The 20,663-nt window shown below is 36.9% G+C and overlaps 1 protein-coding gene across 1 annotated transcript; it reads left to right on the top strand.

Moving 5' to 3' along the window:
- The first annotated feature begins 1,759 nt into the window (after nt 1-1,759).
- Nucleotides 1,760-20,099, top strand: pan2 (poly(A) specific ribonuclease subunit PAN2). Its single transcript, XM_007553604.2, has 26 exons — nt 1,760-1,866; nt 4,133-4,438; nt 4,518-4,687; nt 4,997-5,117; nt 5,205-5,282; nt 5,977-6,247; nt 6,595-6,940; nt 8,652-8,748; nt 10,211-10,330; nt 10,401-10,520; nt 10,725-10,853; nt 11,765-11,964; nt 12,048-12,196; nt 13,626-13,732; nt 13,816-13,914; nt 14,007-14,095; nt 15,325-15,469; nt 15,547-15,684; nt 16,355-16,414; nt 16,497-16,587; nt 16,665-16,822; nt 17,122-17,265; nt 18,517-18,696; nt 18,791-18,884; nt 19,598-19,789; nt 19,859-20,099. The coding sequence occupies exons 2-26, from the start codon at nt 4,151-4,153 to the stop codon at nt 19,891-19,893; spliced, it is 3,621 nt and encodes a 1,206-aa protein (XP_007553666.1). The 5' UTR covers nt 1,760-1,866; nt 4,133-4,150; the 3' UTR covers nt 19,894-20,099.
- The last annotated feature ends 564 nt before the right edge of the window (nt 20,100-20,663 follow it).

Genomic DNA, 20,663 nt, shown 5'->3' with positions numbered 1-20,663 from the left:
TGACTAAAAGTGTTGTTCTGCATGGGGGAAGACCTCTTATGTCATCTGTTTGTTTGTTTGAAATCCTATAACAGGTAAAGAGGTTTCAGTGGTTTCAAACTTCTTTCAGGTCAGATTACCAAAGAATTATATAATAAAGTTAAAAGCACTTGGAATATACTGTTTTCCTGGGAAAATTTTTAAATTCTTGTCCATTTTGTAAAGGGACAAAAATCTAGACCTTTAATTCATTCTGCAGTCTGTATTTAAACCACAAGCAACAAAAATCTTTTTCAATAACAAAATATTTTTAGATCAAAATTATTTGATACAATTTTTTCATATCAAATATAATATTACTAATAAAAAGTAACTGCTTTCATGTACTCCTTTCTGCAGAGGTTTTACTCCGATTTGCCTCATTTTAGATTGAATTATTTTTAACACAATATTTACTCTTGTTCTTTTTATTTGCTTGTGTAATAAAACCAAACCAATAAGCAAATAAACAGGTGTCTAAACTTAGCTATAGATAACATGTGTAGCAATCAGTGGAGCATTGTTTGATTAATAATAGTCCTGACCTCCAGGGAGGGTTAAAAGTAGAGCTGCTGGTAGAGCGTTGCCATGGAGACGGAAATGTGGGCTAATAATAATCAAAATAAATCTAATAATAAAAACTGACATAATTCATCTGACTAATATTTCAGGATTTAATAACCCAGAGCATGGAAGAGAAATATAAATATGTAAATTAGTATAACATCAGTTCATAATTTCCAACAAGTTGCTGTTTGAATCTTCCAGACAAAACATTTTTGGCATTGTGACGTCATTATTCACCCCTGTCCTGACATAGAACCGTAAATTACGTCATGAACCACCATCGATTTTGTGAGATTAAATTTCCTCATCATATTACTTTTCCACAAAGATGTTTTAAGGTCACTATATTACCAACACCTGTCTGGCACCTGGGGGTTTTATTCGCTTTGAGTAAACAAACCCTTCTGATATGACCATAATGATTGCTCAGAAATGACCTGTGTATGTCTTATAAAAAAAAAAAAATTAAAAAATACACAGATGTGTGTTTTCTTTTGTGGCAGTGATAATTTTAGCTCTTACACACAGCCTACTCAGAGCTAAAATTGTAAAGGGGAAAAAATTAAATTAAAAAAGTTACTTTTAATGAGCACTGTGATGATCAATCCAGAGTTAAAAGTATAAAGGAGATTAATCGGTCACCACTCTTCACTCTTCAAACTCTATTAAATATTTTCAAACCAAACTAAAAGAGGAGTTTTTATACAATAGATATTAACTAAATGTTAATCAGAGTTTGAAGTCATTTATATTGTAATTTCTACTTGTCTTAGGGAGCTTTCGGTTAATTTTCTGGAATTAGTTTTCATCATTTTATTGATTGATGTATTTTTCTTTACACTTTTTAAAATTATGTTGTAAGGAAATAAAATAGAAATAAATATTGATTTGATCATTTAATATTAACAAATGTATTAATTTAATTATTTATTTTAAAAATGTGTTTGTTTGTTTCTTTCGTTTTCCTCTCCAATTTTTTTTTCTCTCTATTATTATTATTATTATTATTATTATTATTATTATTATTATTATTATTATTATTATTATTATTATTATTGGTAGTAGTGTAGTATTTCCTCCTTTCCTCCCTAACGTCCCCTTCCAGTCCAGTAGGTGGCGGTAATCCCGTTAATATCTCCCTGCCGTTCTGGAACAGGATGCACCTGGAAGTTCTGCTGCTCTTGAACGCACCACGGTTTGCTCCGGAAACGTTTCCGTGTTAGTGTTGTTGTTGTGAGCAGTTAGCATGGGCAGCTACATGTCAAAAAGTTTCAATAAAAGGTTCGTAAAGGCTTTACATTTGCATTTTATGGATTTTATTTTAAAGATTCTTCGTAAGCATATTAATAGTAAAGTTGTTTAGGTGTAAATAATTTTTACATCGGTGCAAGCCGATGCTAATTTTAGCTAATTTTAGCCCAGCTAGCCATCCGCTAATTTTGCAGTTTTATTAATTAAACGACTTTTCCTTAGGCTTATTATTACTGATAACACTACAGTTGTGGCTTGTGAGACTTTTATTATTTTAACATAAATGTAAACAATTTTTTAGTGGTTTTCCAGAACATTTGAAGCACATCACATAATGTCTACTGTCAAAAGCTATATTTTACGACATGGTATAATTGGGGCATGCCATAGCAGTCACTGCCTCCATGCATTGCATGGCAGGCACCTATTGTTCTACACCTAATAGAATGTCTCTTTATTTATTATTCTTCCGTCACTGTTAATGCGCCTCGTACCGCTGCGTGCCCACCCACAAATGTGGTATCAAAACGTGCGGCTCGATGCCGGCATTATTGTTATTATTTTTTATTGGGGATCGGAGTTATGACAGCGACGTAAAAAGCGACAAACGAGCGAAATTTCCAACTGCCGAAACGCAGAGTGTAACTGACACCAACTACCGCTCCCTCAGAGTGAGAAACGGAGTGGATTTTTGACCCCAAAGTAATTTTGAAATCGCTCTCATGGCTGCAAAAATTGTTCTATTGATATGAAAGTAGGTCATGACATTGATACGCATGCCTGCTCCCTTAAAATGTTTTTTAAGGGAGCAGGCATGCTCCCTTAAAAGCATGCCTGCCTGCATGCCAGTCTCTAAGGCTGACGGTTTTCTGTCAAGAACATGGTGGAACACTCAGTTATTACAGAGGAGGGCTGAGCTGGCAGTTAGAACTACTTGCTGTTTTGGGCATTACTGTTACACATTGGATTAGTGTGGCCATTTAAAATGAAGCTTACTTAAAGTTTCAAAATAAAAGCCTTGACATTTTTTACATCAGGTAATTGCTCTTTTGGCCTTTCTGTGACTGGTTTAAACAAACCACTGTTACACATTGAATTAGTGTGGTTATTAAAATGAAGCTTACTGAAAGTTTCAAAATAAAAGCCTGCATATTCCTCTCACGTCAGTGCACCGCCATGGGCGGTGCAATAATATTTAGCTTTTTTATTGTTTTTTTTCTCAGGATAGTTCATTAACATTAGCACAAACATTAGCATTTCACTGCCCCCACTAGTGCATTAGCATTAGCCTTTTCCCTAAAGTTAGCTATTAGCTAATTTTCTTACTTATTAGTGATGTTTAGTATACTGAATGGAGTAAGTCAATGACAGACAACATGCTAGTGATGCCCCACATCCTACTGATAGTCTTCACTCTAATATTAGCATTTTTGACTCATTTTTGCTCATGCATTAATTTTAACATACTGAATGGTACAGGTACAGCTTAGTAAACATGCTTCTGCCTCTCCACAGGTTATTGACTACAATTTAGCTAAGCATAGCATTGATGATTATTTTTAGAATCAGAATGCTGGTTTCCAACCAACGGGCACACTTTGGCAGGCCCCAGTTAAATTTCTTCAGGAATTTTCTAGTTTTCCTTTTATCCTTTCATTTACTTTCTGTTGTGTTTAGATTGATACATAATGTCTATTTGCTGTGGGCGGTTAAAGCCAAAGTCAAACAACATATACTCATAGCAGTAAGACAAAATGTTCAAAAATATACTTATATATTGCATTTAATATATAAAAACATTTGTCTGTAAATGTGTTCTGTCCAGAACTCCTGAAGTGGCGGTTTTAGCTTCACCCAGTTCAAATTATGTAAAAAAAAACAACAACAAACAAAAAAACTCCTATTAAGCACCTTTTACTATGCAATTGTTAATTAGAAAAAAATAATCAGCACCGATGTTAAGGAGAGCAGAAATGACTGCACTTTTCACATGTTGATGTTAGAGTTATTTAGCTGCAGATGCATCTTTTGCTACAAATGATCAACTTTTCACTTCAGGAATGCTATGTTGTTGCATTTTAGGCAATAAAATGTTTATTATTTAAAAAGAGATTGATTAATTTGTTTATTTGCATCTTTTAGTGTATTTTTAATATTGAAGAAAAAAAATCTGCGGAATGTGCCAATTGATTATTCTTATGGTTAATTGATTAATCGGAGATTAAAATAATTGTTAGTTGATTTATTTGTGAGTTGAAAAATGTGTATTTAAATCAAGCTTTGATTCTCCTTGCAGGCTGCCGTAGCTCCTCCCATGATGAACTTTGAGGGTCTGGACCCTGGGATGGGTGAGTACCCAGCAGGCCTTCATGGGACTCTGGAGGCGGGGCTGGAGCCCACCCTGGACCCGCACCTCAACCCGAGCTTGCTGCAGGGTGTGGAGCTGGACCCGGAGGGGCTGGCTGTGACGGTCCCCGAGCCGGTGCACCTGATGGAGGGCGTGTTCTCTGAGCTCCACAGCGTGGTCTCAGAAGTTGGCATCCCGGTCACCGCAACCCATTTTGATCTCCAAGAGGAGATGCTCTGGATGGGAAACCACAGAGTGAGATCCTGAAGTACCTACTGCTTAATTTTATTACCTTTATTATGTTTAATCGTCTTTCCTAATGTCCTCTCCATAGGGCCATGTCACGTCATACTTTGGGCCGACAATGGGCCGCCATTCTTCTTTCCAAGTCCACGCCACAGATGACATCCGACACATTCAGAGCTTGGAGACGGGGGTGTTGTTCCTCTCTAAGAACAACCTCAAATGCTACACTAGAGGAGGCCTTGTTATGTTCGATTACCCGTAAGTGATGCAATAAATGTTTATTATGCTGACAGTAATAGACTTACTACAAACAGCTTGAGCTTTCCTGCTTTTTCCATGCACCAACCACACACTTCACTGCTTTTTATTGGGATTTTATTTGATAGATTGTTTATTATGATTGTTTATTTCTTTATTTAAGGAACAATGTGATGCAAAGTAAAACTATGAAATTCAATTCCAATATTGCATCCAAGTAATTAGGATCGCAGCTGAAATTGCCACCATGTGGTGATGTAACACAACATGTTGCAGTGAAGTTTTTAAATGAGCCGACATGTTTTTCAGGATGGAGGAAGGAGCTGATATGCACAGTCTCCTGATGACGGATAACAACACGCTGCTCATGGGGGGATTACAGAACTACGTTGTGGAAGTTGATCTGAACACAGTTCAAGAAGCTCAAAAGGTTGAAGCCTTTTATGGGACTCATAATTAACTATGAGAGAAGTTTGAACTCATTTAATTGACTTTTTACTGTTTGTGTGTTTATTAGTTTACAGTTGAGATACCTGGAGTCGCAATCATGCGTCAAACGAGTCGTTTCTTCTTCTGTGGCCACACATCCGGCAAGGTGAGGAGTCCTCCAGGATGCCTGTTTTAAAACGGGCATCCTGTTTAATCATTATTCTGATGATTAAACAATTAATCAGATAAGTAAATTGACACATTCAGAAAATTTTTCATTTAAGTCTTTTTATTCAGTATTAAAAATACATTAAAATATGCAAATAAACAAAACATTCAATTCATTTTTGAGAAAGAAAATAAGCGTTTCATCGCCTAAAATGCAATACTCTAGTGAAAGACCCCTGATAAAATCTAAAATAGCTAAAAATATACTTCCAACATTAACATGTGGAAGTATTGTATTTGACTTAACATCAGTACAGTGCATGGCTGATCTGTTGATTATTCTTTGGATTAACTGATAAATAATTTGATATCAAAAGTTGCTGAATGGGAAATTTGTTGCAGAATTTGAACCAGGCGAAGCTAAAATGGTGTCACTTAAGGAATTATGGGTAAAATATATTCACAAACAAAAGGTTTTTTTTTGTTTTGAATGTAAAATATATGTATATACAGATATGTTTTACAGTTTTGGCTTAATTTCTGTTCTAAGTGTGTTGTTCTGTACATGCCAGATGATTATTAATCGATTACTGAATTAGTTGACTATTATTTAAATAATTTGATCGTTTCAGCCCTAAAAAAGATGGTTTGGCCCATTTTTGTTTCTCACATTTGCAAACCTCTTGCAACAGGTCACCCTTCGCGACCTTCGCACCTTTAAAACGGAGAATGAGTTTGACGCGTTTTCCGGCAGCCTGTCGGACTTCGACGTTCACGGGAACCTCCTGGCTGCGTGCGGTTTCTCCAGCCGAGGCCTGAACGGGTTGGCGTGCGACCGTTTCTTGATGGTCTACGACCTCCGCATGATGCGAGCCGTTACTCCTTTGCAGGTCCACGTGGATCCCCTCTTCCTGCGCTTCATCCCTACCTACACGTCCCGCCTGGTCATCATCTCACAGACAGGTACTTCACCCACAAACTGAAGCTGCTGTTGTACTCCTCTGTCTGTTTTCCAGGGTTTGTAATAGTCCTTGAAATCCTTGAAAATGCTTGAATTCCAATTAGGTGTTTTCAATGTTTGGAATTTGCTTGATTTCTGCAGAAAGTCCTGAAAAGTCCTTGATATTCAAACTACACAATTTTATAATTTTAGGCTTGATTAAAAGAATAAAATTAGAAAACTCACCTTAAAAATTCTTGAGAAGTTCTTGAATTTTACTGTGGCAGAAGTGTACAAATGCAGTTTCTTTTTAAACATCCATTCAACTTTTTGAGTGTTCAATCTATCCACTTCCTGTTTCTTTCTCCAGGTCAGTGCCAGTTCTGTGAGCCCACTGGTCTTGCCAACGTGGCGGACATTTTCCACGTCAACACTGTCGGTCAGCTGCTCATGAGCTTCGACGTTTCATCGAGCAAACAAGCCTTGGCCTTTGGGGACTCGGGTGGGTGTGTGCACCTGTGGTCTGACGTCCCAGAGGTCTCCTTCAATGACTACTCCCGGGAAACAGACTTTCCTCTGCCCTGTCTGGTGGACACGTTGCCTCAGCTGGACTGGAATCACGACCTGCTGCCCCTTTCTCTCATCCCTATGCCGCTAACCAGCACCGAACCGCTGCTGTCAGACTGGCCCACTCCTCTGTCTACACCAAGTCCCAGGTGAGATCTGATCACAGGCAACAGCTGCTGTCGCATTTCCACTAAGATCTGAGATTTAAGGTTTGCAGATGAAATCCACTGAAATGTGTGTCTCACTGCAAAAATATAAAATCTTACCAAGTATGTTTGTTCTAGTTTCTAGTGCAAATATCTTAGTATGCTTGAAATAAAACTTAAAAGTAACTTTTCAGCCATATTAATAAAAAGTACTAATTCCAGTGGCAGATTATTTTGCCTGTGAGATGGGAAAAGTGTCACATTTTCTTTACCAGTATGAATAGTACATGTGTGTTGAGATCATGATATTCTGCTGCGTCAGACTGAGATATATTTAAGACTCAACTCTCCATACTGGAATGAAATATTAAACTGATTAGCAATAACCAAATTACTTTGAGCATCCAGTTTTAGCTTCAGTTTCAAGCATTAATCATCCCGATGTGAGTGGCTCATCAGAGCGTTTGCGTAATGTTGCATTGGTGGCATTGCTGCTGTGATTGAATAGCATTTATGGTTGCAGATGCACAGCATACATGGCCTGTTGCAGCTGTGGCAACTTGCTTTTTTAAATTGTCCAATACATTTTGTGGCATCGTTTCTCAGCTGTTGATCATAATAGTGTTGCAAATATTCTGAGTCATTGTTAATCTAAAGCTGTGAATTTTTTATTATTTATATTAGGAATGTCTTACGATTAGAAAGCACAAAAGATTTCTAAGTGATTTTGTTTATTATTTACTGTAAAAGTTTTGGCTCCTTTTGACCTTTTTCACATTTTGTTACATTACACCCACAAAATTCAATGTACTTTGGGTTTTATGTGATAAACAAACACAGAATAATATCTAACTGTGGAAAATCATACATAGTTTTCAAATTTCTTTTTACAAATCATAAAATCACTCCGTAGTATTCATCTCCTCTGAGTCATTTCTCAGCTGGAGATCTTTTACAGTACGTCTCTAACAACTGGAGACTGACATTTTTACCAATTCTTCTTTGCAAAAAATGTTTTCTCAGATAGATATTCATGTCAAAATAACTTTGTCCCTGATTCCTTTTGTTGAGCAAACAAGGGCATAGAGGAGGGCACCTAAAAAAGACCCTGGTTCGTGAAAAAACACAGTTAAAAGGTTAAAAATGCTGATCAAAGGAAGAAGATGCTTCCTGATAAATATGGTGCGACTAAAACGTAACGTTTCCCATCATGTTTTAGGAAGGAGTTCAGACTTTGGTGCGAATAAAACTCAACATTCACCACTTCTTTCTCAAGATGTGCAACAGGAACCAGTGAACCTGGGGCATTGTGCCACAGAAACCAAAGGGAAGTGGGAAAGAACTAGCAGAAATCAGAAGTAGATTGTGGTTTTTTATTGTTTATTGGTCAGCTGAATATTGACGAAAATGTAACAATCGGTCTCAGTTTTACATGTTTGTGAAATCATACAAAGGAACCAAAACAAAAACTGGATCCTGGCTTTGTAATATTACGTAAATGTGGAACTGATGCTTGAGTTTTGTTGTTATGCTGCAAGTGACATTGTTTATGGTTTTGTATATTTTACATACTCAACAAAAAGGAGGAACAACACAGATTTGGGGAAAAAATGGCTGAGATTTAGCAACGTTGTGCATAAAGCAGACGTCAGAGTGGTGGTTTTAGTCATGGTGTTGCGTGATAAAACATCTGAAAACATGTTTCTCTCCACAGGCGAGCTCCTCTGGTCGACCCAGAAATCCTGCGCACCATGAAAACCGTCGGTTTCATCGGTTATGCACCAAATCCACGTACACGCCCTCGAAACCAGGCAGGAAAAAACTACTTTAAATTCTCCTCTTGAGCTCAAAATAATCCCCGTTTTGTTAGGTTTTTATGTGATGGAATCAAATACTAACAACTCTAAGAAATCCCTATTAAATAAGTAAAAAAATAAAATGTATACTGCACTTTTTAAAATTCATCGGCGCATTTAGAAACTTCTAATTAGTAATTCACGACCTGAATTTAGTATAAAAATAAATATGAAAATATTTATGCTTTTTAAAAGCACCATCTATTTTTTGGCGCTGTAACCTATATTTATCTTTTCCACCTGAAGATATTGATTAAATCAAAGTATAAAGTAGTAAGATACACATCAGTGTTTGTCAAGGCTTTCTATGCCAGTGCATAAAACAATGTAATTTATTTAAAGGAATTTCAATTTTTTTTGCCAGGACTAAAGATTATTAGGCGTGCCAACAAGTGTAAATAAATAACTTAGCACTGCAGGCAACGATTATTTTAGTAATTAATTATTCTACCGTTAATTAATTAGTTGATAAGTACAGACTGAAAACGTATTTATTTTCCCTGGCCTTCACCCCCATTTAAAATAAAGGACAAATAATAGTACTTAATTGATTTTAATTTTGGGGAAATTGCTGCAACTGAAATTAAGTATGTTTTGTTTTTGTTTGTATTATTAGTTTCTGTATTTATACTCTTATGGTGTTTTACTGCCACTTTTATTATCGTATTGTTTTTTTTTAATAAAACTTAATTTTATTTCTTATCTTATCGTTTATCTATAATGTTGCATTTATTGTGAAGCACTTTGGTCAGCTGAGGTTGCTGTAGTTATGTAAGTAATCAATATGTATATGGTATTTTTATATAGCACTTTTAAGAATAAATGTACATAAATAAACTTTGACTTGACTAATCGGACAAAGAATTGGCACATTTTGCAGATTTTACATTTAACCACTTAAATCCTGTTTAGTACCATGTTAGAAATACATAAAAGATACAAATTAGCAAAATTAATTTCCTTTTAAAAGACATTTTATTGCCTAAAATGCAATAAAATATGAACGCTTGATAATTTGTGGCAAAAGATGAATCTGCAGCTAAAAAATACATTTAACATCAACATGTGAAAAACTAATTTCTTCCTGCTTGACTTGAAATCAGTACAGTGTAAGGTTGATCTGTTGATTATTTTTAGATTAACCAATTGATAATTAGATGCAAAATGGTCTGAAAGGAGATTTTTCTTTTAAACTGCAACTAGAGGAGTTTTGAGTCAAAGAAATTTATAGACAAAGAAAGTTTTTTATCTTAAATGCAACAGCTTTGATTTAATTACCACTCTGACTGCTGTTCTTTTATTACATTGTTTACTCCAGTTAACAATCTAAATTAGTTGACAGTTACTTCAATAATTGAAGATGATACATACACATTTGGCTGTTGTTTTAATTTTTTTTGTCACACGTTGATTTCAGGTCCCTTATAAGATAAAAGACGTGGAGCTCGATTACGATAACTACAACCAGGTTCCAGAGTCGCCCATCGGACGTGACGAAGAGCCGCACCTCTGCATGGTGCCCAAGAAGTACAGGAAGGTGGGAGGAGCTGAACGCCGCTCTGCTCGTTTGGAGAAAACGTCTTCTAAACGTCTTTGTTCTGCTCCAGGTCACCATTAAATACTCCAAACTTGGACTGGAGGACTTTGACTTCAAACATTACAACAGAACTTTGTTTGCGGGTCTCGAGCCTCACATCCCCAACGCCTACTGTAACTGTATGATCCAGGTAAAAGCCGCCAGCGTTCCGGTCCAGGTTTTGTGTAGAGTCGTGTTTTTAACTCTGGTTGTTTTGGTGTTGTATTTCCTGGTCCAGGTTTTGTGTAGGGTCGTGTTTTTAACTCTGGTTGTTTTGGTGTTGTATTTCCTGGTCCAGGTTCTGGGTAGAGTCGTGTTTTTAACGCTGCTGCTGCTGTTTGTTTTGGTGTTTTAGGTGTTGTACTTCCTGGAGCCGATCAGGTGTCTGGTGCAGAACCATTTGTGTCAGAAGGAGTTCTGTTTGGCCTGTGAGCTGGGTTTCCTCTTCCACATGCTGGATTTGTCCCGAGGAGATCCGTGCCAGGTTCGTTTTTATTCAAGCCCCAACATTTAGGAAATGTCAGGCAGGAAAAGTATTTACAGTTCTGAATGAGTAAGAAAATAGAAAATTAGATTTCAGTTTGTTCCTCCTTCCATCATATTTTCTTTCTTTTCCTTCCTTGTTTTCTTCTCTCACTTTTGTATTTTCTTTATCTGCTCAGCTTGTTTTGTTTCCCACCTTCCTTCATTCCTCCCTTATCATCTTTCCTTCTTCCCTTCCTTTTTATTTCCTTCTCATCCTTTTTTCATTCTATCCATCTACCCTTCCTTCCTTGTTTTGCTTCTTTCCTGTTTTGTTTCCTTATTGTCAGTCCGTCCATCTTGTCTTCCTTCATTTGCTTTTTTGCTTCCTTATCATCCTTTGTTCCTTAGTTATTTTCCCTTCTGTCCATCCACCAATTCATCCTTCCTTCCTTTTATTTTTGTTTCCTTGTTATTCTTCCTCCCTCATTTTCTTTACCCTCTCATGCATCCATCCTTCCTTGTTTTGTTTCCCACCTTTTTTATTTCCTCATCATCTTGCCTTTTCTTTTTCCTTATCGTCCATTATTCATATTTTTTTTGTCTGTTTCTTTATCATCCTTCCTTTTTTGTTTTCTTATTATACTTCCTTCCTCACTTCCTTTACCCTTCCATCCATCCTTCCTTTGTTCCCTTCCTTTTTTGTTTCCTTATGGTCTTTCCTCAAGTTTTTGCTGAAGGTTCAGTATTTAATCTCTGACCACTGTAGGCTCTAAAGTCATTGTTCTATTTTATATTAAATGGACTAAAAAGTTTAACTTCAGTCTGGACAACTTGTAAAATGTGTTGAAACTCGTCGATCTTTCCAACAGCGACATTTTAATCTCACCCTGCAGCCGCAGGTTTCCTAACCCTGCTGCTCCTCGTTTTTAGGCCAGTAACTTCCTCCGAGCGTTTCGTACAATCCCCGAAGCCTCGGCTCTCGGTCTCATCCTCGCCGACTCCGATGAGCAAACTGGGAAAGCCAAACTGGGACGCCTGATCCAGAGCTGGAATCGCTTCATCCTCACCCAGCTTCACCAGGAGACTCAGGAGCAGGAAGGCCCGCAGGCCTACAGGGGCGCCAGCAGCAGGTCAGAGGTCAACTTCTACCTCAACGGTGGTCCTGCTCTGGTCCAAACAGGAAAAACTAAATGTTTTTTTGAACTGGTGTCAGCTCTCTGGGCTCCTCTGCTGAGTCGGCAATCGGGAAGCTGTTTGGCTGTGAGGTGGAGAACAGCAGCCTGTGCCGCTGTGGGAAGGAAACGGTGCGATCCTCGCTCACCTTGCTCTTCACCATGCATTACCCAGAGCAGAACTCCCATGGTGAGTTCCCCACATCCATCATTATCAGCTAGGGATGCAAGTTTTTGATTAACCAGTTGATTGCCCTTATCGGTCATCTAATGATTAATTGATGAGCGGCCATTTTCTCTTGTATGAAGAGGGGTGACCATCTTTCCATAACCTACAGGGCTAAATTTCTCATAATACACTAAATTAGACAAAAATAAAATTTAACTTTATTTTGTGTCAGCTCTATTAAATACTGGCTGAATAAACGGAAAATTCTGTTTTTCTCACATTATTAAGTTTAGACATTTTTATAAAACATAACAAAACAGCAACCTCTTAAGTTGCTGGATAGAAAAATAAAAGATGAAAAGAACAAAATATGTGAAACACTTAATTCCCCATGAACACAGAGATATTAATAAAGAAATACAGTCTGTGGCCCTAACTCTGCATTTACTCATGACTAAAGTTGGGTAGTAACTAGTTACATTTATTAATGTTTATTAATGTTTTCTACAGCGTTGTACTTTTTACTTTCATGAAGTATCGCTACTAATACTTGAGTAAAATTTCTGGATTCGCTACACACTGAATAACTTTACTTTGTTCCAACTGCAGTTTTTGTTGAAGCTTTACTATATTGAATTTTTTTTACCTCATTGTGTTATTTTGCAATTGTTATATAAATTATTTTAATCTTGATTTTTAAAATACCAAAATTATCAAATAAATTTATATTTTAGTTCGTCTGATGAAGTCATTTTTAATTATTAAATGATTGTTTTGATCACTTAGTACTTGAATGGCCTTTTTACCCAATACTTTTTTACTTGAGTGATTTCTTGGACGGCCACTTTTTACTTTATTGAAGCAGTGCTACTCTCACTTGACTATTTTTGGCCACTCTACTCACCTCTGCTTAAGGAAGCCCTCGAAATCAGCAATAAGCAAATTATAAAACCATTTATAATTTTTCTTCGTTACATCATCCGCATATCTTTCATCTAGACTTCGTAGCACTAGCATATCAGTCATTTTTGTTTGAGATGACTCCGTCATGCAGTTCGGCTGAATGAGAGCCATTACGTTGATAATTTAAGGAGCTTGTGTGTTTATGTTTCAAAACAGAATAACATAAAGTGCATTTCGCGCATCGAACTCCGTTTGGACCGTTTTATTCATAGACATGATTACGGTTTTATTTTCCTGCTGCCAGCGCCATTTTTCGTCCTGCCTCCGCTTAAAATGACCAGCGGCGCCCTCTGCTGGATGGCGGCGGAACTATAACACTTACAGAAGGTCTAAGTGGTCGTTATTAGTTCATAGATTAGAACTAATTCCAATGTAATAAACTATAAATCGACAATTAAACTTAAGTTGATTAATTTTTTGCATCCCTAGTGTCGAATTCTTTTCTTATGTAGCGGTAAGGAGTATTAATTTCATTGTGATTTTGTAGATAAAACAGTAAAGGAGTATGACTTTGCTGAGATTCTGAAGAGAAGCATCTGTTTGGAGCAAAACACTCAAGCATGGTGTGAGAACTGTGAGAAGTACCAGCCTACAGTGAGTTAAATCTCAGTACATTAAATGAACTTACATCTATAGTCGACGCTGTGGCGTTACAATGTTTTTGTTCTCCACTGCAGGTTCAAACACGCAACATAAGGTGTCTGCCGGATGTCCTGGTCATAAACTGTGAAGTAAACAGTGCTAAAGAGGCCGAGTTCTGGAAAGTTCAGGCAGAGGTGAACAAATCTTAGTTTGTTTTCCTTTGTGATTCATCAGGGAGTTTTATTTACACCTAGATAATGGGGATTTTCTTTGTTTATCTTTACAGTGTGCTTACAATAAGGCCATGCAGAAAGAGGCCACGGAGCCTGCAAAGCGTACTGAGCCGCCACCCATGCCTACAGAGTGGTGCTTAGAGTATGAACATTTTGATTGCTCATTTTGTTTTTCTTTTACAAAAGTATGCAATAACTTACTGGAGAGAATGTTCAGCTGTTTGACTTTTTAACAGCAAATAAAACAATAAATAAAATCATTAGCAAGTCTAATTGTAAGCTTAACTGAGCTGTTGGAGCAGGAAACAAGATCCCAATTTAATTTAATTTCCCTTTGGGATCAATAAAGTATTTTTGAATTTGAATCGAATTTCAATAAGAGAGCTGTTGGCTGAAACAATGTAAGTTATAATAAAGATACGTGAAGTGTGTTGAAAAAAATGTTTTAAAATGAAAACATTAACTTATCAGTTTGGCTTTAAAAACCTGAAAAACACAACAAAAGAAATGGACTGAAACAGAAGTCGATATTTGAGCCAAACTGCAAGAAATCAGCTGAAAGATACAATTCAGATCAAAAATACTAGAACTAGAACCACCATTAACACCAAAACCAGGGGCATTTACCGTTAGTTCAGCTAAATAAGATTGTCTAGAGCCACAGATGTTACATTAACTTTAAAAAACATCAACTTCAAATTTTTAATAAATATCTACTTCAAGAAATTTGTTGTCGTTTTTACAGAACCGCAATTTATTTCTATTTTTAGGTTTTGAAATACAGAAAAACATAAAACTTTTGCAGAAAAGAAGATGGGATGTTGAAATTTATGGAAAATGAAAATGTTGTTAGTTTGGCTTTGTTAAACATAGTGTAATAAAAAAATAAACAAAGATACAATAACTTTAAAACAAAAAGAAAAGCAAACAAAAGGAGCAGTTGTAAAGAATATTCACTCGTTCAAAAGAGTAAATAACATAATGCCAACAAAAATAGATCTATAACAATATCTCTCTATTTTTATTGTCATTTGTCATAAAAAAATACATTTATTACATGAAAATAAAGTTGCTGAAACCAACATTTGTTATAAAGTCGTTATTTAAAACATTACCATTTATATTTTTGGCAAAATAGTAAAACAGCCAACTGAACACACTCCCAGTGTGATCATTTCATATTTTTGTTAGAGGTTAAAGGTCATTTTCAGCCATTTTTCATCATAAAGAGGAAGAAATTTGAAGAATTTTACATATTTATAAATGTAATTTATAAACTATAGTTACTGCCTGGCTGCTGGCCGGCAGACTCAACTCTGTTTGGATCAGTGAGTGTGATTTAACTCAGTCTGGATTCCTGTGTTTGCGCAGCGGGCAGGAGATCTGCAGCACGGAGGGTTTCACCTTTGACACCCGGGCCGAGGATCTGCGGCACGCCTGGATCCCCGCCACGCTCAAGATGTCCATCAGCAAAAGCCAAGGGCTGGAGATCGTCAGCTGGTCTGAAGGAGACGAAGTGAGGGTAGAAACTGTTACTGTCACAGCGTTCAGGTTTCTGTGGCGGCTCAAACTCTTTATGACGTCTGTGGGTAGATCAGCGCCGCTGAGGAGGCGGATGGGGTTTCCCTGTACGACCTTGTGGTCACCGTGCCGCACATCCAGGACGCTCGCACCGGCGGAAACCTGGTCGCTCACATCAAAGTGGGCGAGACGTACCATCAAAGGAAAGAGGTGAGATAAACATTAAAAAAAAGAACTACAAAGGTAAACACATATTTTAACAGAATATAACCAAAAACATATATGGAGGTTTATTTGATTGTTATGTGATAACTAATAACTAGTTTAGTAATCAGTTATTCTGACAATTAATCAATGAATCAAATAAGAAAATTAGCAAAGTCTGTCGATTCTTCATTTAACCACTTAAGCTTTTTAAGACCACTCTGAATTAAGTTTAAGACCTGCATCACAAGAAATAAAGTACGTTCAAGATTAGACATGTCAAGACAGAATTTAAGACATTTTAAGGCCAACTTACATATTTTCTAATGAATTTAAGACATTTTAAGGCCAACTTACCTAATTCCTAATGAATTTAAGACATTTTAAGGCCAACTTACCTATTTTCTAATGAATTTAAGACATTTTAAGGCCAACTTACCTATTTTCTAATGAATTTAAGACATTTTAAGGCCTTAATTTTAGATACATGAATTTAAGACTTTGTAAGGATGTTTAAATTTATTTTTTAAATATTGCAAATTGCATAAAATAAAATGTTAGATAAACAGAATCATGGAGACCAAACTTTTTTTTTTTAGAAAATTAAAACTTCTCCGTTCAACTTCTCAGTTGAAAAAAGAAAACTTTCTGGTTTTAAATGATGTTTGTGTTTCAGGGAGTCACACACCAGCAGTGGTACCTCTTCAATGATTTTCTAATCGAACCCATTGATAAGGTAGGATCTTTACCACTTGTTTAGTTTGTTTTGCATCATGTTTGCTGTCAGACTAAATGTTCTGCTTTGCTGTCGGCTGAAGACTGAAGCTGCTCAGTTTGACGTCAGCTGGAAAGTTCCAGCCATCCTCTACTACGCCAAGAGGAACTACCACTCCAGATACGACCTCCGCAGTGAGTCGACCGTCTGATCTGGAGGATCTATGTTTGACTTTAAAGGAGTTCAGATCCGATCACCGTTTGGTTTTCAGTCAAAAACCCCATCGACGCCAGCGTTCTGCTGACGGAGGCGTCGCTGGCCCGGAAACAGAGGAAGAGTCACGCCACCTTCATCCCCCTCATGGTCAGCGAGATGCCGCAGGCGGGCGACCTGGTGGGGCTGGACGCCGAGTTCGTTACGCTGAACCAGGTGGGATGGATGGATGAGAGACGGATGGATGGACTTCATTTCTTTTTTTCTTAATGTTTCACGTTTTATCTAAACAGTTGCCACAGACCATTGAATTTATTAATATTTACAAAAAACAAGACAAAACTTGAAGCTTTCTGTTCAAATCCTGGGTCTGTTATGTGTCTGATTCTGTCTGTTTCTCCCAGTAACTTTTTAAATCCTTACGGCATAACAGTAAATATTATCCTCTAATATTTTCCTCTTTAGAGAAAAATTCTAGAATATTCCATCATAAAATGAACTGAATGACTTTCCAGGAAGAGGCAGAGCTGCGGAGTGACGGCACCAAGTCCACCATCAAACCCAGTCAGATGTCAGTAGCCAGGATCACCTGTGTGAGGGGCCAGGGGCCCAACGAGGGGGTCCCCTTCATCGACGACTACATCTCCACTCAGGAGCAGGTGAACAGCACCCTGGGTCCTTCATCTGCATTTATATGTTTCCCGTTAGTGCGGCAGACAACTGAATATTTCAGCTAAATATTTTACAGGAACCTAACTTGGTACAAATGTTCCCAGTTCCTCGCTTTTTGGAAAAAAGAAAATATTAGCCAATGAAAAATTCAAGATGGCTGCCATTGTCTTTGAGGAAAATTTATTCTAAATGTGCCAATATTTATCACTGTGTTGTCAAAACATACAGAACTGACTCCATAGAAATTATGTTTACTTTTTATTTTTCAAGATGGCCACCACAGATATCATGGAAAATACCTTTTTAGATTATTATGTTTGGTGTTAAATAATAGCCTGCATATTTCAAAACATAGAAATCGTACATATTTTCTTTATCTTGTGCTTCTTTTTTGGTGACATTTTTCAAAATGGCCCCCATGGTTGTGATGGAGAAAATATGTTAGCACTAAAATTGACGGTGGCTATTTATTGCACAACTAACCAAAAGAATTAGGTTCACCAACCACTAATCAGCTAATCAAGAATCTTAGCTTTGCTAATGCTAAACTTATAAACACAAAAACATTAGTGAAACCTAAAGCCAAACCGCTAAACACAAAAATATTAGCAGAACCTAATGCTAATCCACTGAACACATAACATTAGCAAAAGCTAATGCTACACTGCTAAACACATAAAAACATTAAAAGATGCTAATGCTAAACCACTAAACATTTAAAAAAAACATTAGCAAAATCTGATACTACACTGCTAAACACATTAAAAATTAGCAGAAGCTAACACTAACCATTAAGACGACTCTCACACATCTTAATCTACTTCCAGTTGATGACTAGTGTAAAACTTGCAATCAGCAATGTCCTCAGTTTTGGCGGCCATCTTGAAAAATGACCGTCATCCTGAAATTCAAGTGGCTAATGGGAAATATGAAAAACATAAATTTATGGCCCGAGGAATGAACATTTAAATTTTTATGCTTGTATCCGCACTTTAAATATTTTTTGGTGTGGTCCATCACTGGAACAAATTATTAATGTTTCTTGTTAATTACATGCATCAAAACTGAAAATTCCCATATTATTTGGTCTGTAAATGCATCAACAAACTGCTGAATCCAAACTACTTCCTGCATTAAGGAAACTGCAGCACATTTAGTTTTTTTTTCTATGCTTATTTCATTCAATGTTGAACAGAAAACATGGAGAAGCTAGTTTTAAGGTGTAGTTTGTTTTTTAGGTGGTCGACTATTTGACGCAGTACTCCGGCATCAAACCAGGAGATCTGGATGCTAAAATTTCCTCCAAACATTTGACCACACTAAAGTCCACATACCTAAAGCTTCGCTTCCTCATCGACACCGGCGTTCGCTTCGTCGGCCACGGTTTGCAGAAAGACTTCCGGGTCATTAATCTCCTGGTAGGGTGATGGATTTAGTTATTTCCAGTCAGATTCAGTGATGTAATGTTAAAACCTTTTCTTGTGTAAACTCTGAATATTTGTTGTCTTTAAGGTCCCCAAGGATCAAGTCATCGACACCGTCTACCTTTTCCATTTGCCCCGGAAGAGAATGATTTCTTTACGATTCCTCGCTTGGTATTATTTAGGTGAGATGATCCAGCATTTATAAACGCCACAGAGCCGATGTGACAGACAAATTTTAGCATCCATATATAATCTGATACCAAATTATCCGGCTGCCATGTTGAAAACTCTGCCTGAAGAAAATGGTTTCATGTTGGAGGAAAACATAAAGATCTGCATGTTTCATGGTTTTATATTTAATGCTGTGATTATGTTAATATACTAACAACATTGTTGAATGTTTGGATATTTATTTTGATTTACTCAGGTTGACCAGAATTAAAATTCAGCTTAAAGTCAAAATCGGATGGAAAAAAGTCAGAATTCTGAGATTAAAGTCAGAAACATGAAATTAAATTCTAAATTCTTAGATTGAAGTCAAAATCTGAAAAAAAAGGAAACTCTGAGACTAAAGTAAAAATTCTGAGATTAAAGTCAAAATTCCAATATAAAAGTCAAAATTTCAAGATAAAAGTCAGAATTCTGAGAAGAAAAACTGAATTATTTTCTTTAGTGTCTCTAATCCTCTTCTGCAGATATTTACCAAACACTTGGTAGGATTTCAGTTTTTCCTGTGAATTGCACCTGCTCCTTCATCTCAGCCACCTCCTCATCTCCCGCTCCTGCATTTCTGGAATATCCAAACTGGAAATGAATACTGGGAAAAATCTGGAATGCTGAAGTGGGAATTGTGAAAACCGGTCATTCCAGATTGTTGTCTGTGTTGTGCCGCTAGATCTCAACATCCAGGGGGAAACCCACGACAGCATAGAGGATGCACGCACCGCCCTGCAGCTCTACAGGAAGTACCTGGAGCTCAGCCGCGGAGGAGGGAGCGACGAAGTAAGGAAGGTCCTGAAGGGACTCTACGAAAAAGGCCGCCAGCTGGACTGGAAAGTCCCAGATTCGGATACTGGAGACGGTCAAGGTAGGACAAAACGGCACCAGAGAGGAGCAGTTTGAGAAAATTCTCTGAAGTGTTTGCTACCTTCAACAGGCGCTGCTGTGTTTCCCTCAGTGATGGGGCTGTGATCTGACCTCTGACCTTACAGCCACACTGGATCTGCTGTCACCAATCCACTCGTTTTATACTCATTTCTTTTTGCATTATGTGGAGCAATATTGAATGTTTGTACAGTTCATTTCAACTGGAGAAGCTTCATTATTGAATCAGTGACCAAACAGTTTCACTCGTTTTGTTTTGTATTTCAAAATAAAAGTTTTAAGTTAAATAAATTTAATTCCTAGTAGTTTTTTATTTTTTACCATGTTTTTTGTCTAGAAATAAGACGAAACTTACACTTTCAGCAAGATATAGGAGCTTGTTTTGAGGCAATAATTCCTTAATATAGATTTTCAAAGGTACTAGCAGACCATTTCACCTATATAGCAAGGTGAACTTTTATCCTATGAGCTTTTTTATTATTATTTTCTAATACTATACTTTCATGACATTTACAGCTTTAACAAATATGTAAATAAAACAAAAAAGTATATATAAAAATCAAAGTTATATACTGCAACTTTAAAGACCAAATTGTCAAAGAAAAAGAGGCAAAATAAACTTTGAATAAAGATCTGTTTAAGCCTATAGAGGTGATTTCAGGCGATATTACAATTAAAAAGTAATTTTTCCCAACCAACTTCAGTTACTCAGTGGAGACGCCTGACATTTTGGTTGGGAAATCCTGATTATGCAGGAAGTTGCTGCTCCAGCTTCACATCTAGTTCTGTACAATACCGCCATCTGCCGGCTGGATGTGGCATTGCACATCTTTCAGAACTTGAGCTTCTCTACTTTC

Source organism: Poecilia formosa, unplaced genomic scaffold, assembly GCF_000485575.1.
Source record: "Poecilia formosa unplaced genomic scaffold, Poecilia_formosa-5.1.2 Scaffold57, whole genome shotgun sequence".
NCBI classification, from domain to species: domain Eukaryota; kingdom Metazoa; phylum Chordata; class Actinopteri; order Cyprinodontiformes; family Poeciliidae; genus Poecilia; species Poecilia formosa.
The sequence above is the reverse complement of the archived record's forward strand: the minus strand, read 5'-3'. Positions and strand labels throughout refer to the sequence as shown.